The sequence below is a fragment of the Danio rerio genome, chromosome 11 (assembly GCF_052040795.2).
Source record: "Danio rerio strain M-AB ecotype USA chromosome 11, GRCz13ab, whole genome shotgun sequence".
Taxonomy (NCBI): domain Eukaryota; kingdom Metazoa; phylum Chordata; class Actinopteri; order Cypriniformes; family Danionidae; genus Danio; species Danio rerio.
Window position 1 is genome coordinate 46,882,543 of NC_141031.1, and position 17,953 is coordinate 46,900,495.

Genomic DNA, 17,953 nt, shown 5'->3' on the forward strand with positions numbered 1-17,953 from the left:
TGTTTTTGTGGAGTTTTTGAGAGTTTTTGTGTAGTTTTGAGAGTTTATATGTGTGTTTTTGTGGAGTTTTTGAGAGTTTTTGTGTAGTTTTGAGAGTTTATATGTGTGTTTTTGTGGAGTTTTTGAGAGTTTTTGTGTAGTTTTGAGAGTTTATATGTGTGTTTTTGTGGAGTTTTTGAGAGTTTTGTGGAGTTTTGAGAGTTTATGTGTAGTTTTGAGAGTTTATATGTGTGTTTCTGTGGAGTTTTTGAGAGTTTCTGTGTAGTTTTGAGAGTTTATGTGTGTGTGTTTTTGTGGAGTTTTGAGCTGTCTGTGTGATTCTTGCTAGTCCCTCAGCTTATGATCTTCAGTCATGACACTGATCTTTCTTTGTGGTTGTATGCTCTGATGTTGTGGGGTTTTTGCTGTGAAGTGCACAGAGAGGTGTTTTGAATAATTTTTTAGTGAGTATCTGGTTCAGTATCTTCCACTGTACCAATGAACTGAAGTTGAAAGGGATATTTTTCTTATTAAATATTTGTATATAATTAATTACAAAATATTCATTCATTCAGTGTTCATTCAGAGGTCGCCGCGGTGAAATGAACTGCCAACTCTCCAGCAAATATTTTACAAAGCGTATGCCACTGAACCACCATGCTGCCCCATTATAAAATATAAATATAAATATTAGAAATTTTCTATAAATATTTTTGTATGTATAATTTTTTATTTTTTATTATAAAATTAACTGTTATAAATACTTAATATATCTATATAAATATTTATGTCAGAAAAAATACATATTTTATGCACTCTGTTATATATATATATATATATATATATATATATATATATATATATATATATATATATATATATATATATATATATATATATATATATATATGTTATACATATATATGTGTTATTATATATATATATATATATATATTTATATATGTATGTGTGTATGTATGTATGTATGTGTGTGTGTGTGTATGTGTATAACTTACTATTTTATATAAAGTCAATATGCATACTTAATTATTTTTACATTTTATATTTACGAAATAACCAAAAAATTTACATAAATATTTAATAAATACGGGTCAAATATCAATATATAATCTATATATATATATATATATATATATATATATATATATATATATATATATATATATATATATATATATATATATATATATATATATATATAATATTTTTAAAATAAAAAAATAGCAATAATATTTTGTAAAAAAAAAGACATATTTCAATCAGTCATTGACGCGTATAAACCCAGGCACCAACCCACCCGACGAAACCCACCCACCCGCACACACACATACACACACTCACACAGAGATGTGAGCAGTTCTCCAGCAGTTGAGTGATGCTCCAGAGACTCAGATCTGCAGATGCTGCTTCTGAAAGTCCTTCATCAAGCAGAAACAATCAGCGTCTAATTACAGCAAGCAAACGCTCGGATCTGCGTCTCCTGAAAGGCCATCGCTGGCTTTGAAATGCGAGATGGACGGGCCGCGGGGAGCAGGCGAACAAACGTGACGGATCCGCAGCGCCTTTGATTCGGGACTTAATGAACTCCTGAAGGGCTTTGCTAACCGGATGAGACGCCGCCAACACCTCCTGCTTTCACATCGCATCACTCCTGCACTACGACAGCACTTTAGGAAACTAACACTAACACTATTGGTCAATGTAGTTCATGTATTCATAATTATCATATACTTATATAATTTATAATCAGTATACATGTTATGTTATTGTTATTATAACCAACATACCTAACATTCAAAGGTCTATTGTGTGTGTGTGTGTGTGTGTGTGTGTGTGTGTGTGTGTGTGTGTGTGTGTGTGTGTGTGTGTGTGTGTGTGTGTATAATATATAATTTTTTTAAAAATTAAAAAAAAAAAAAAATTTCATAAAAAAATATAAGTATATTGATAACATATTGATATTTGACCCATATTTAATAAATATTTATACTATTAAATTGGTTATTTTGTAAAAAATGTAGAAATAATTATTATATATGCATATTGATCATATTTACCCTTCCGGTGAAAAGTTTGGGGTCAGTTTAATTTTTAAATGTTGTAAAATAATCTTCTGCTCACCAAGGCTGGATTTTTTTTAAATCAAAAAGTACACATTGTGAAATTTTGAAATGTTTTTGCACTATAAAATAACTGTTCAAAAGTAGTTTATAATTTAATTTAATAATTTATTCCAGTGATTTTAAAGATTAATACTCAGCTTCATTATTCCAGTCTTCAGAGTCACATGATCCTTCAGAATTAACTCTAAGATTAATTATTATTATTATTATTATTATTATTATTAATATTAATGGTAATGGTAATAGTAATACAAGCAATAATGACTGGAGCCACTACACACAATAAGAAAGAAAGAAATTATTTAAAAATTAAATAAATATTTATAAATGTAACCGTTGTTTACATTTAATAAATGCTGCCTTGATGAACAGAATATATTTTTTTTAAAAACAAAACATGAAAAAATTAAACTGACCTCAAACTTTTGACCGGTAGTGTATATGGTGAGTTATGCAAAAAATAATAAAATAAGCCAATAGCCTAGTGCACCGAGGTGCTCGCAGTGACCTGGATTCGATTCCCGTCTTGAGGTCTTTGCCGATCCTTCCCCTATCTCTCCTCTCCACACTTTACTGTTTCAACATGTCCACTATCAATAAAAGTGAAAACCCCTAAAAATAATTATTAAAAAAAATGTTTCTGACACTTAAATATTTATATTAGATATATTAAATATTTTAACATAATAATTTTTATACTTATTTAATAATTATTTATATATATATATATATATATATATATATATATATATATATATATATATATATATATATATATATATATATATATATATATATATACACACACACACACACACAGTTGAAGTCAGAATTATTAGCCCCCCTTTGAATTTTTGTTGCTTTTTTTTTTTTTTAATATTTCCCATATTATATTTAACAGAGCAAGGAAATTTTCAAAGCATGTCTGATAATGTTTTTTTCTTCTGGAGAAAGTCTTACTTGTTTTATTTCGGCTAAAATAAAAGCAGTTATTAAGTTTTTTAAACACCATTTTAAGGACAATATTATTAGCCCCTTTAAGCTAACTTTTTTTTCGATAGTCTACAGAACAAACCATCGTTATACAATAACTTGACTAATAACCCTAACCTGCCTAGTTAACCTAACTAACCCAGTTAAACCTTTAAATGTCACTTTAAGCTGTATAGAAGTGTCTTGAAGAATATGTAGTCAAATATTATTTCCTCTCATACACACACACACACACACACACACACACACACATACATCTCATTCAGTCCTGCAGACCTAGATTACTATAGTAAACAAAAAGTATTTATTAATATAATAATAATATAATATTAATATAATAATAATTGATATTTACTTTTAAAATGTTAATCAGTGTATTTTTTATATTTACTGTGTGTGTGTGTGTGTGTGTGTGTGTGTATATATATATATAGTTGAAGTCAAAATTATTCGCCCCCCTGTTTATTTATTTTTTCTCAATTTCTGTTTAACGGCGAGATCTTTTTCAACAAATTTCTAAACATAATAGTTTTAATAACTCTCTAATAACTAGATATTCTTCAAGACACTAGTATTCAGCTTAAAGTGACATTTCACTAGGTTAATTAGGGTAAAATTAGGGTAATTAGGCAAGTCAGTTAAAAGGGCATCTGCTGTGTAAAACATATGCTAGATTAGTTGGTGGTTCATTCCACTGTGGCGACCTCTGATTAATAAATAACTAAGCTGAAGGAAAATTAATAAATGTGAGTCCTTTAACATACCTATGTAGACGTTTGTATAAAAATCGTGTCTGTGTAAACACTAAACGTTACTCTGGATGACAGTAAATGTGTTCGGTTAACGCTGATAAACTAAGATTGCTGAAACTAAAACTATAAAAACTAAACTTAAATGCAAGTCTTTGCAAAATAAAAGCTAAAGTCAAACCAGCAAAAAACGATAACGATTGAACCAAACTAAAGTGAAATGTACAGAAAGAGCATCGAAATAAACTCTGATTTAAAGGCGCAGACGTGAAATCAGGAGAGTTTAGACTGGTGTTATTGACTGAAGCGGACGCTCCTCTGCGGCTCTTCATTACTGCTGGACTTCAGTTGTACTGCAGGTTAAAGGTCCAGAGCTGCCGGATTTAGTGACTGCTCATCATCATCATCATCATCATCATCTGTGTGAACTGTGATCTGTGTTTACTTTGAGATGTTTCTGCTGCTGCTGTTTTCTCCAGTGGCTCAATAACTGGAGTTTGGGTCATTAATGAAATCTCCAGCTTGTCCTTGAGGAGTTTGAGACTTTCAGGATCGTCTTGTGTCCTTCGATGAGTTTTTATCCAGTAGAGAGATCTCATTTAATAATAAGAGATTACTTTATTGATAACCATTTATGATCATCTTTACCTATATCTATTAATGTATACAGTAATGTATAGGGCAGCCTGGTGGCTGTGTTTAGCAGGTTGCTGGTTCGAGTCCTGTCTGGGCCTGTTGGCATTTCTGTGTGGAGTTTGCATGTTCTACCAGTGTTGACATGGGTTCTTTTGGAAGGACATCCGCTGTGTAAAACATATACTGGAATAGTTGGTGGTTCATTCCACTGTGGCAATCTCTGATAAATAAGGGACTAAGCTGAAGGAAATTGAATGAACGTAATGTACATATAAAAGATATATATATATATATATATATATATATTTAAACACATACAAACACATCCCTTATACATATTTTAAAGTATCTCTTTAAGTATGTTCCAGCAAAAAAATTCTATATATATATATATATATATAGTATATACATATATATGTGTGTGTGTGTGTATATATATATATATATATATATATATATATATATATATATATATATATATATATATATATATATATATATATATATATATATATATATATATATACACTCGCTGGCCACTTTATTAGGTACACCGTACTTGTACCTGGTTTGACCCACTTTTGCCTTCTGATCTGCCTTAATCCTTGGTCGCAGAGATTCAACAAGCTACTGGAAATATTCCTCAAGAGATTTTGCTCCATATTGACATGATAGCATCACGCAGTTGCTGCAGATTTGTCAGCTGCACATCCATGATGCCAATCTCCCGTTCCACCACATCCCAAAGCTGCTCTATTGGATTGAGATCTGCTGACTGTGGAGGCCATTTGAGTACAGTGAACTCATTGTCATGTTCAAGAAACCAGTCTGAGATGATTGAGCTTTATGACATGCTGCGTTATCCTGCTGGAAGTAGCCATCAGAAGATGGAGACACTGTGCTCATAAAGGGATGGACATGGTCAGCAGCAATACTCAGGTAGGCTGTGGCGTTGATGCTCAATTGGTACTAATGGACCCAAAGAAAATCTCCCCCACACCATTACACCACCACCACCAGCCTGAACTGCTGATACAAGGCAGGATGATCCATGCTTTCATGTTGTTGAGGCCAAGTTCTGACCCGAGCATCCGAATGTGTCAGCAGAAATGGAGACTCATCAGAGCAGCAACGTTTCTCCAATCTTCTATTGTCCAGTTTTGGTGAGTCTGTGTGAATTGTAGCCTCAGTTTCCTGTTCTTAGCTGACAGGAGCGGCACCCGGTGTGCTCTTCTGCTGCTGTAGCCCATCCGCCTCAAGGTTGGCCGTGTTGTGTGTTCAGAGATGCTCTTCTGCAGAGCTCGGTTGTAACGAGTGCTTATTTGAGTTACTGTTGCCTTTCTATCAGCTGGAACCAGTCTGGCCATTCTCCTCTGACCTCTGGCGTCAACAAGGCAAATGCGTGTTGTGCGTGAAAATCCCAGTAGATCAGCAGTTTCTGAAATACTCAGAGCAGCCCGTCTGGCAGCAACAACCATGCCACTTCCAAAGTCCCTTAAATCCCCTTTCTTCCCCATTCTGATGCTCGGTGTGAACTGCAGCAGATCGTCTTGATCATGTCTACATGCCTAAATGCATTGAGTTGCTGCCATGTGATTGGCTGATTAGAAATTTGCATCAACGAGCAGTTGGACAGGTAATAAAGTCGCCGGTGAGTGTATGTGTATATATATATATATATATATATATATATATATATATATATATATATATATATATATATATATATATATATATATATATATATATATATATATATATATATATATATATATATATATATATATATATATATATATATATTCACACACACACACACACACACACATTTTTACATTGTAATTTTTTTTTTTAAACATGAACAAACTACACAGAGTAATAATAAAGTGGTACAATCCGCTGCTGTGAGTCCTGCAAAGTTCACTAATAAACCCGAGTGTTCGCTGTGTGTGTGTGTGTGTGTGTGTGTGTGTGTGTGCGTGTGTGTGTGTGTTCAGAGCTGTTTAGGCTCTCAGCTCTTCAGTGTGTGACCTTTCAGGATTGAGCAGGAGTCATTAGTTTGTCCGACGGCTCGTGCAGTAATTATTCAGAGAGAAGCAGGAGCTCACAGTGAGAAATCCAGTGAGAAACACACACACACACACACACACCACACCTGCAGACACACACATCCATCCCTGCACTCCTATAACACTCTGTCTATGTGTGTATGTGTCCGTTTGTCTGTGTGTTCCTGTTTATCTGTGTGTGTGTGTGTATTTCTGTTTATGTCTCTCTCTCTCTCTCTTTGTGTGTGTGTGTGTGTGTGTGTGTGTGTGTGTGTGTGTGTGTGTGTGATGCTGTATTTGATGATAGTGTTTTAAAGTGTGGAGCTGAATTTATGCATCAAGTGTTTTCTGTAGATTTTGTGCTGGTGACGATGATGATGATGATGTGTGTGTGTGTGTGTGCGCTGCAGAAACACACAGCTGGACATTTATGCTGCATTTTCATACAGGAAATGACCTGCGACACATGTTCCCTCACTAGAGGGATTGAGAACAGCTGCCCACCTGTGATTGAGACGCTGCCCTGTGTGTGTGTGTGTGTGTGTGTGTGTGTGTTTGTGTGTGTGTGTGTGTGTGTGTGTGTGTGTGCGCGTGTGTGTGTGCGTGTGCGCGTGTGCGTGTGTGCATGTGTGCGCGTGCTCATGCTCGTGTGCAAACAATAATTTGAGCTGAAAATCCTCTTTAATGCATGTGAGTGTGTGTAAAATTGTGTGTGCGCATGTGTGAAAGTGAGTTAGTGTGTGTGTGAGAGTGAGTTAGTATGTGTGAGTGAGTTAGAGTGTGTGTGCGTGAGTGAGTTAGTGTTTGTGTGTGAATGAGAGTGTGTGTGTTGACCACAATTTCATCTATAAATCCCCCTCACTGCTCTACTGGAGTAAATGAGCCACAGCTCTTGGTTTTGAGGTGTACCGTCTCTTTAAGGATTCTCTCATTGATCTATAAATGATGTTTGTTTGTGTTTTCTCAGCTGAAGAGTCAGCCTCAGTTGCTAACTGTTTAAAGCATTTATTTTATTTTATTGTTTTATTTTGTTTATAGATTTTTAAAAAGTTTTTAATGTAATATAATTTTATGTTTATATTCTATTATATATTATTTTTGTAATTTAATTCTGAAAAATATATAGTATAATAATACATAATATAAGATATAATATATTTTATTTTTGTGCATTTTTATTTATTAAACGTTTTTTTTTTGTTAAATTTTATTTTATTATGTATTTTATCAAGGACCATAATTTCAGCTATAAATTCCCTCTAATTGTCTACATTTATTTATTACTTTATTTTTAATTTATTTTATTGTAATTTATTTAATTTTATTACATTTTAATACATTTTTTTATATTTTATGTTGTTTGTGTGTTTATTTATTATTTTACTTGATAATTTATTTGGTTATTTTTTTAGCAAGGTCTACAATTTCGGCTGTAAATCCCCTTTAATTGTCAAATTTTATGTTTGTGCATTTTGTTTTTTATTAATTTTATTTTTTATTTAACTGAATTCAACTTTAATTTTTAGCATTGATATTTTACTTTTATTCTTGTGTATTTATTTATTCAAAAAATTTATCAAGGTCTACAATTTCAGCTATGAATCCCATTTAATGCAATACTTTTATTTTTGTGTATTATTATTTTTTTTTTATCAAGGTCTACAATTTCGGCTATAAATCCCCCTTAATGTTCTACCTTTATTTTTGTGCTTTGAGTAATTTAGTTAAATTTTTATTTATTTTATATAGTTTAATTTATTTTAATTAATTATTTCTATTTTTTATCAAGGTCTACAACTTTAGGTGTAAATCCCATTTAATGCTTTACTTTTATTTTTGTGCATTATTTAATTAATTAATTTTTTTTTCAACCAAGCACCACCTCTATAAATCCCTCAATGCTCTCCTCGAGTTAATGAGCCACAGCTCTTGGTTTGGAGGTGTACCGTCTCTTTAAGGATCCTCTCATTGATCAATAAATGATGTGTTTGTGTTTTCTGCGGCTCAGTTGAAGAGTCAGCCTCAATCTCTGGCTGTTAAAGCAAACGTGTGGTTGATCTGAACACAATGAGCTCTGGAGGATTGAGTGTGTGTTGTGTTTCTTCTGCAAAGCCTGTATTGTGTTTCATCAATGGCTGTTTGTGTGTGGAAAGACACTGATCGCTCACCAATGGAGATCCGCTTTATTGAGCCTGTTAGAAATGCAAATGACCGATTGTTCATTGGCTGATCCGTTAGAATGCCTCATTAGCATTTACAAAGGGATTCATTTATCTGCAAAACACTACACATGTGTGTGGAGATGAGTCAAATGGCAGAGAATTTATTTATTTTTTATTATTTATTCATTCATTCACTTTGTGGCATTTCCACAGTGGAATGAACCGTCAACTTAACCAGCAAATGTTTTACCCAGTGGATGCCCTTCACTGGGAAACATCCATACACACCCATTCACACACTTTATTTATTTATTTATTTATTTATTTATTTATTTATTTATTTATTTATTTATTTATTTATTTATTTATTTATTTATTTATTTATTTATTTATTTATTTGTCTATGTATTTATTTATTTATTTGTCTATGTATTTATTTATTTATTTGTCTATTTATTTATTTATTTGTTTATTTATTTGTTTGTTTATTTATTTGTTTGTCTATTTATTTGTCTATGTATTTATTTATTAATTTATTTGTCTTTGTCTATTTATTTATTTATTTATTTGTCTATTTATTTATTTGTTTGTCTATTTATTTATTTATTTATTTATTTGTCTATGTATTTATTTATTAACTTATTTGTCTATGTCTATTTATTTATTTATTTATTTATTTATTTATTTATTTATTTATTTATTTATTTATATATATAACAGCAAAAACAAAAAAATCCAAATAACCAGGTGTTGTACATTTAAAATACTATAGTAATTTATAGTAAAGAGAAATATTTAGGAATACACATTATATTGTACATATATTTACAACTCTTCATGACTGAATTATACTACATAATGTGGTATCATTAGTAACTATCGTGAACTAATAGTAATTACCATAGTAAATACCATAGTAACCACGTTAGCCTTTACTACAGTATACTTCATAGTAAAAGTACCATAACAGATCAATTTGAGTGCTTGGCTATTGTGTAGTTCTTAAACATTGTAGTATTTACTATAAATTACCAACATATGTTTTGTATGTGGATGCACTTGTGCACATTTGCCGAACAAACTAAGTTAAAATCAACTCAACTAACAAAACACATTTAAAACTCAAATCAGCTTTAACAAAAGCACATCATCAGAATTAATGTTAATACATCTTAATGTACTCCTTGAGGTATGGTCATGAGGAATCCTGCTTCAGAGATAACTCCTCTCCCTCAGTCATCTTTCATTATTTCTACCATGTAGATTGTGTCAAAGTAGCTGAACAAAAAAAAGTTCTAGTAGATTGAAAGTGTGTCAGTCCAGTTTTCAGAGTTGAAGTTCTTTGGAAGCCCAAACCATGATTTCTCCTTCACCAAACTTGACCGACTTCTGTGAGATTCTTGGCTCCATGCTGGTTCCAGTAGGTTTTCTGCAGTATTAGTGATGATTGGGATGCAGATCAACAGATGATTCATCAGAAAAATCCCCTATCTGACACTCCAAATGATATGTGCATATGTCTGTTTAAAATCTCGTGTACAGAAACCGTTTGGTAAACAGCATCTGTTTATCACTATGAAGCGTGTCAGCTGAGAGTCTTGCACCATTATATGACTGTTTTGAGGACTGCATATGAAGAAGCGACGGCACCTGTAATGAAAATGAAGGAAATCACGCCTTTTTTGTTTATTTCAAAGTGTTTTCCTGCCTAAACAAAGCGAAAGCACAGAACAGACTCGCATTTAAGAGCAAGGGGCGGCCCCTGGTGGTTCGGCGGTATGGGTTGCGTATAGGGAGGATCGGCTCTTAAATGTTTATTTGCCACCCTTCAGAGAGAGACTGAAAATACCGGAGAAATACGGGAAAATACCTTTGCAGGATGATAGCAAGATAAAACTGTAAAATATGGGAGCATTCTGGAAAAAGCGGAAGGGGTTGACGGGTAATGTTGTGCTCAAAGGAACAGAGGCCGTTAATGACTTTTTTCATCCACATTTTGGGGCAAAATAATAATAAAGTTTGATTTTTGATAACTGCTAACTTCTTCGGCAATACTTCAAAAAACATTGAGACAATAAAAACGTTGATTTTTAAAAGGCCTTAAAACTTACTCGCCTCTGAAGGGGAGAAAATGGCCCCTTCTCATGCTTCAAATGCCTTCTGTGTTGACCCCGGAGCGTCGTGCGCATGCGCAGGGTAAACCAAGAGTCGGGAGTCAAGTGAACTATCTATTAGTTGAATCAAGTAATTTTTTTATGTAAAATCAGTGAGTTACCAAGACTTTTCAGGTAGTGTATTTATTAAAAACAACAACAAATAAAACAGATTAAAATGTGTTTAAAACAGAGGAATGCAAAAGAAAAGAAAGACATAACAGTGCGATCTGTTGGCCGTAGCACAGTGCTCATTCAGTAAAGGCACAGCTAAACAGATGAGTGATCAGTCTTGTCTTGAATTGTGTGTCTGTTCAGCACTTTATCCGTCTCTGCTGTGGTAAATGTGCTGTATAAATAACATTGACTGACTGTCGTACTTTACTGTGTGTTGATTTGTGTGTGTGTGTGTGTGTGTGTGTGTGTGTGTGTGTGTGTGTGTGTGTGTGTGTGTGTGTGTGTGTGTGTGTGTGTGTGTGTGTGTGTGTGTAGTTTTGTGCATCTCCTGATGGGCCTCGGGGTTAGTGCAGGGTTTGTGTTGGTGTGTGTATAGTGTTGTGCGTCTCCTGGTGGGCCCCGGGGTCAGATCAGGGTGTGTGTGTGTGTCTGCGGGTTCTGCGAGGGCCTGTGGTTTCGTGGTTTGCGTTCGCTAGCGTCTCCATCTGTCGCTCTGCTCTCTGACTTCAGTTTATCCTTCATGCAAATCCTGTGGAGAAACACGAGTCGCTCAACTCCACAGGGGACGTCTTGACACACACACATGCATACATACACACTCATACATACACACACACACACACGCACGCATGCATGCATGCATACACGCACACCCATACACATCCATACATTCATGCATACACACACACACACACACACAGACCTGCGTGCTTACACGCACACTCATACACATCCATGCATGCACACACATACTGTACATACACACACACACACACACGCTCATACACATGCATGCATGCATAAACAAATTCCCACATAGACATACTCACATGCACACAAACACATACACACATGCACACGCATATACAGACAAGCATGCATAGGCACACATGCGCATGCATATACAAATATGCATACACACACACACACACACACACACACACACACACACACACAAAATAATAAAAATAAAATAATAATAATAATATAATAATATCAATATTATTATTATTATTATTATTATTATTATTATTATTATTATTATTAATAATAATAAAATAATATTATTAATTGCAAAATATTAATAATAATAATTAAACGACAATAATAATTAAATAATAACAATAATTAAATAATAATCATAATAATTAAGCAATAATAATAATTAAATACCAATCATAATCAAATAATAATAAAAATAATAATAATAATATTAATAATAATCAAATAATAATCAAATAATAATTATAATAATTAAATAACAATAATAATAAATAAATAAAAATAATTAGATAATATTAATAATAAAATAATAATTAAATGATAATAATAATTAAATAACAATAATAATAATTAATAAATAATAATAATAATAATAGTAATAATAACTATATAATATTATTAATAATATTAATGATAATAATAACAATTAAATAATAATATAACAAATAATAATAATAAAAACTGTTCCTTTAATCCTTCCAAACCTTTGAGCATTTATCTTCACTTTCACAATGACTCATCGTGTAATATTTTGTCTGTAGCATTCTTTTCTCCAGCATAATTGTAATATTATTTCATATTTAATATTTTTGATCCATCCAGAAGATGAACAAAGAAAGACTGATGGTGTTTTTCAGCTCACGATGAACGTAAAGTTGAACGCCGGGTCAGGCCAGCGCCGTGTAAAACGTGACCAGTCATGATGTCAGCGTGTGTGTGTGTGTCAGTGCCAGCGTGGGCATCAGTGTTGGCGAAGGAAAGCGGAAACAGACGCTGTTGGTCCAGCGAGTCTCCTGTAATCGGCTTATTTTGCCTTAAAAAGCGAGACGCTCCAGTGACTCAACAGATCTGCTCTATCAGCTCCAGATCACTTCATTCATTAGTGCTGCAGATCAGCCTTTACTCTAAGGAGCTGCGGGATGCTTTAAGCTGTTTTTTTCTAGAAACAAAACTTTATTATCCAAATTGGAGGAGTTTTTCTTGAAACAGAACCACTTTATTCTCAAAAGTCAGAGTTTTACATCAGACATAACCACTTTATTCTCAAAATTCTAAGGGTTTTTCTTGAAATATAACAACTTTGTTACAAGTTTTTCTTAAAACAATGACTTTATTCCCGAAATTAAAAGTTTTTTTTCTGGAAACTGTGACTTTATTCTTGAAATTCAAAGACTTTTTGGATACATAATGGCTTTATTCTTAAAATTAAGAGTTTTTTCATGAAACAATGACTTTAATCTTGAAGTTTTTTGGAAACAGGGACTTTTCCAAGATCTCAAAATTCGTAAAACCCAACAATTAACTTTATCAAATGAAATGAGTGTAGTTAACTCAAAATTTTTAGGGGTTTTCCCCCTTTTGTTATGGTAGGACAGTAGAGATTTCAGACAGGAAAGCATTGGGAGCAGAGAGAGGGAGAAGGGTTGCCAAAGGACTTCGAGCTGGGAATCGAACTCTGGTCGCCGCGAGCACATCTGTGGTATATGTCAGCGCGCAATACCACTAAGCTATAGGCATCGACAAATTGCCTGAAAGTTAATTCTACTCATTTAAAAAGAGTTTTGAAGGAAATTAGTTAATTAATACGTGATTACTTTATTGGATTAAGTTTACAGTACTCATTAGGATTAGTTTTTGAACTTAAATGGTTTGAGTTGGTTTTGGTTTTTAGTTTTCCTGGAAACTTAATGACTTTATTCTCAAAATTTAAAGAGGTATTTGTGCAGATGCTCTGTTTAACTGTTTTCTCTCTAGTTAAGCGTTCAGTTTTTACACTTACAAATTCCGCCATGTAAATAGCAAATGCGCCATAACGCGACACAACTGACTCTTAAGAGGAATAAGAGACGAGACTCTGATTGGTTTATTGCAGGTTATGCTCAAAACACACCCAGAAGTCATTAAGAGAATAAGCACGTCCCTATTACACCATGTGCCAGGGCACAGAGCGTATTTTTACGTCCTTAAAATAGTTTTTTTTTTTTTTTGACAATGACTTTATTCTCTAAATTATTTATTTATTTTTCAATTTTTTCTATTTATTCTCTACTTGTAAAAAATTTATCACTTATTCTTGAAAATTTTGTTGCATTTTATTTCTTTATATTTGTCTTAACTTATTTAAAACTTCTGATTTATTTATTTAAAAAAAATTTGTTGAGTTATTTTCTGGATATTTCAGCTGACGCCTGTCTCTCTCTCTCTCTGTGTTTCAGGTCAGAATGGAGGCCGGTGTTCCCGCTCCCGCAGAGAAGAAGGACTGTAAATCCTCTCCTCTGGAAGGAAACGTCTTCAGCGAAATGCCCAAAAAACCTTCTCCTTCATCCCTGAGCAGAGGTACAAACCCGTCCGCTTCTTCCCAAAATATCTCCATTTCACTCACACTAGTGGTGTCTTTTACATACAGTGTTCATTTAATGTTGTTTGAAGACGTGTTTCCAACATCACTGGTTCGTGCATGTGACTTGCACTGCATCACGCTTTTACAAATAATAATTCATCTGCTTTACCTAGAATGTGATTGATTTGGGATCCTTTTATATATTAATTAAAAAAAATAATAATATCATGTATTTATGTTACATATTTTTATTGCATTTTCTATTTTAATATATATTTTCAATATTAATGAATTGTTTAATTTATTTTATTATGTTTTTAAATATTTATTTTATTATTTATTATTTTGCATTTTAGTTTTTTATTAAAAATAAAATAATTTTCATACATTTTCTAACATTTTACCTATGAAATGTAAATATTTTCTTTTTTGTTTGAGATATATTTATTAAATAAATTTTAATTTATTAAATATTTGATTTATATTTGTTTGTTTTAATAAAATTAATATTTTATTAGCTCTTTTCTTGTTAACTTTGAATTTCTATTGGATTTTTATACTACATTACGTTTTGTTATTATATATTTATATATTTTTATATGTGTATTTTAGATTTTTAAAAGATTATATATTTTCAAATTATTTATTTAACTCAGTTTTATTCCATTTTTCAATACAGTTTTATTTAAAATTTTTTTTTTTTAATTTAAATTTTTTGTATATATTTTATATAGTATATATATTTCATTACTTTCAAGCTTGATATGTGCTATGCAAATGAGATTTAGGGTTGCAGATTGCGAGGTTTAATGTGAAACACATGCTGTTTTGCTGCTGGTGTGAGTTATTTATCTCTCCTGCCGAGAGCTTGAACACTTCCAGCACTGAGGAAGAGAATAAACCCATGAAATATACATTTGAAAGATAAAGCGCCGCGATTGTGTGCCGTTATCCCTGATAAGATGGACCGAAAGAGCCGCAGGTTAAAGGTCAAGCTCCGGCAGGCCTGAAGACAGCAATTGTGATATTACTGTTGTCTGATGTTACTGATGTACAGTAATTCATGATGATAAATCTGTAAGGTCACAATTTCTCAGATTTTCGCAAGAGTTTTAGACACATTTTGTATTTTTCCTACATGCAAAAGTATTTTTTAATTATGTGGTTTTGTTTAATAAACATTTTCAATTTGTTGTTTACCTAAAAACCTGAAGAAAAAAGAAACTATTGAAATTGTTTTTGGTAACTGAAATAAAGCTGAAAAAAAAACTCATTCAATTAATTAGTTTCTATATTTATTTATTTATTTTCCTTTTGTAAAAAAAAAATCTGATTCTGTATTTTTATTTTGCTTTGTTTTATTTCTGTGCATGTTTTGGTAAATAAAATTATTCTAAGACTTAATATTGATATTTATAGACACGTTTTTATGGATATTTAGTGTTTTATTACATGCTAAATAGTTTTTAAATATATTATATTAGTTATATATTATATCATATATTAGTTTAAAAAATGTAAGTAAATATTATCAACGTCGTTAAACAAATCAACTATAGAAAAATACAACTTGAACTACTAAAATTATTATTTAAATAATTGCTGAAATAAATCATGCAAAATAAATCTTATCATTATATTACAAATTGTAATAAATAATATTTTTGGTTATTTTTTTTAGCTTTCTAATGAATATTTACATCAGTATTATTATTTTTTCTTTAAATATATATTTAGGATTTTAGCCCATAAGTCCTGAAAATATAAAATGTTTATATGAAAATAATAAAGCTTTTGATTTTATTCATACTCATTCATGCTTTATATTTCATAATATATTGTATTTTTTTAATTGACTTGTGAATAAAAATTATTATTATTATTATTATTGCTATTAATATTATTGCTAGTATTATTGTAATTATTATTGTTAATATTATTTTTATTAATAATAATAATTATGATTATGATATTATTGCTATTATTATTATTATTATTATTAATGATAAAAATAATAATAGCAATAATATCAGTATTATATTATTAATATAAATAATAATAAAAATAATATCAATAATTATAATAACAACAATAATAGTGATAACAATAATAATAACAAATAATATTAAGAAAAATATCAGCATTTTTATTATTATTATTATTATTAAAATAACAATAATGATAATAGTAATAATAATAATAATTTATAATAATATTATATTATTTTTATCTTTATTGCTATTCATCATTATTATTATTATGATTATGATTATTATTTATTTTTTGCTGATATTATTACTATTATTATTATTAGTAGTAGTAGTAGTATTTATTGCTATTATTATTATTATTATTATTGCTATAATAATAATAATAATAATAATAATAACAATAATAATGATAATAATAATGATAATAATAATAATAATACTATTAATAAAATAATTATTATAATAACAAAACCCTGATGTTTTATGAGTTTGCTGGTCTTTATCAGAGGCATAAAAGCGTAATAATAATGAAGCAGAAGAGCTGGTTCAGTCCTCCAGAGTGGAAGTGTTATGAATTAGTGAAAGCGACAGCATCCCACATCCAGCTTTGAAATGGAAAACTCTCTGCTCTTTTACATTCATCGAGGAGTTTGGTGGCCTGCCATTGTCAAGAAAAGAGGAATGGAGGATCTGTGGAAGAAAGCAGAGCAGAATTAGGCCACACAGCGGAAACAAGACGGCTGAACGGCAGGGTTTATTCAGTCTGATTTTCACTCCTGCGTCTTTAATATTAGGAGTTTTCAGCTGCAGGGGGAGAAGATTCAGAAGAGTCGGCTTGGAGATTCAGATTCACTGCTCAAACTATATGAAGCTTTAAAGAGATATCAGTAATGCTGTTTGATTCAATATTTCTTTGGAATTGATTGCGCTTCCGATTTCAATTCTGAATCTTAGATCTGAAATCAGTTCAATTGAGTCAAAGAATTAATTCCTTACTGTTGCTGTCATTCTTTTATAAGGCTAAATAAAGAGTTATTACTAGTGCTGTTTGATTCAAACTTTTTTGTAATTGATTCTGATTCTATTTCTGATTCCTAGTTCTCATGAATCTTTTTTTTTAATCTTTAAGGAGTTATCAGTAGGGCTGTTTGATTCAGACTCTTTGGAATTGATTTTGATTCTGAATCTGTTTCTGATTCTTAGTTCTTGTGATTTTAAAAAAAAATCTTTTTGGAGTTCCAGTTTTGATCCTTAGTTTTGGAGTTAATATAATTTATTCAAAGACTAGATTGTTCACTGTTGTTGTGACTCTTGCTGTTTGATTCAAACCTCTTTGGAATTGATTCTGATTCGTAATTCTGGAATCTAGTTCTTATTCTTTATTTTATGAAGCTTAATATAGTTATCACTAGTGCTGTTTGATTAAAATGTTTAAAGTTAATTTAGATTCTGATTCCTAGTTCTGGAATTCGGGTTTTTGTGATTAAATTTATGATGCTTTATTAATTAATAAGTAGTGCTTTTTGAATGAAACCTTTTTTTTGGAATTGATTCTGATTCTGAATCTGTTTCTGATTT

At 31.2% G+C, this 17,953-nt stretch overlaps 2 protein-coding genes across 4 annotated transcripts in view; both read left to right on the forward strand.

Moving 5' to 3' along the window:
- traf3ip2b (TRAF3 interacting protein 2b) overlaps positions 1–17,953 on the forward strand; it is an 872,991-nt gene that overhangs the window by 556,029 nt on the left and 299,009 nt on the right. The gene's annotated exons all lie outside the window — the stretch shown is intronic.
- Positions 1–17,953, forward strand: part of gli2b (GLI family zinc finger 2b) — a 164,352-nt gene that overhangs the window by 14,208 nt on the left and 132,191 nt on the right. The window contains exon 2 of one of the 2 annotated variants that reach the window (XM_087272358.1): positions 14,206–14,380. In XM_087272358.1, the coding sequence (XP_087128484.1) occupies positions 14,266–14,380 (115 nt within the window). In that variant the 5' untranslated portion in view covers positions 14,206–14,265. 2 annotated transcript variants of the gene reach the window in all.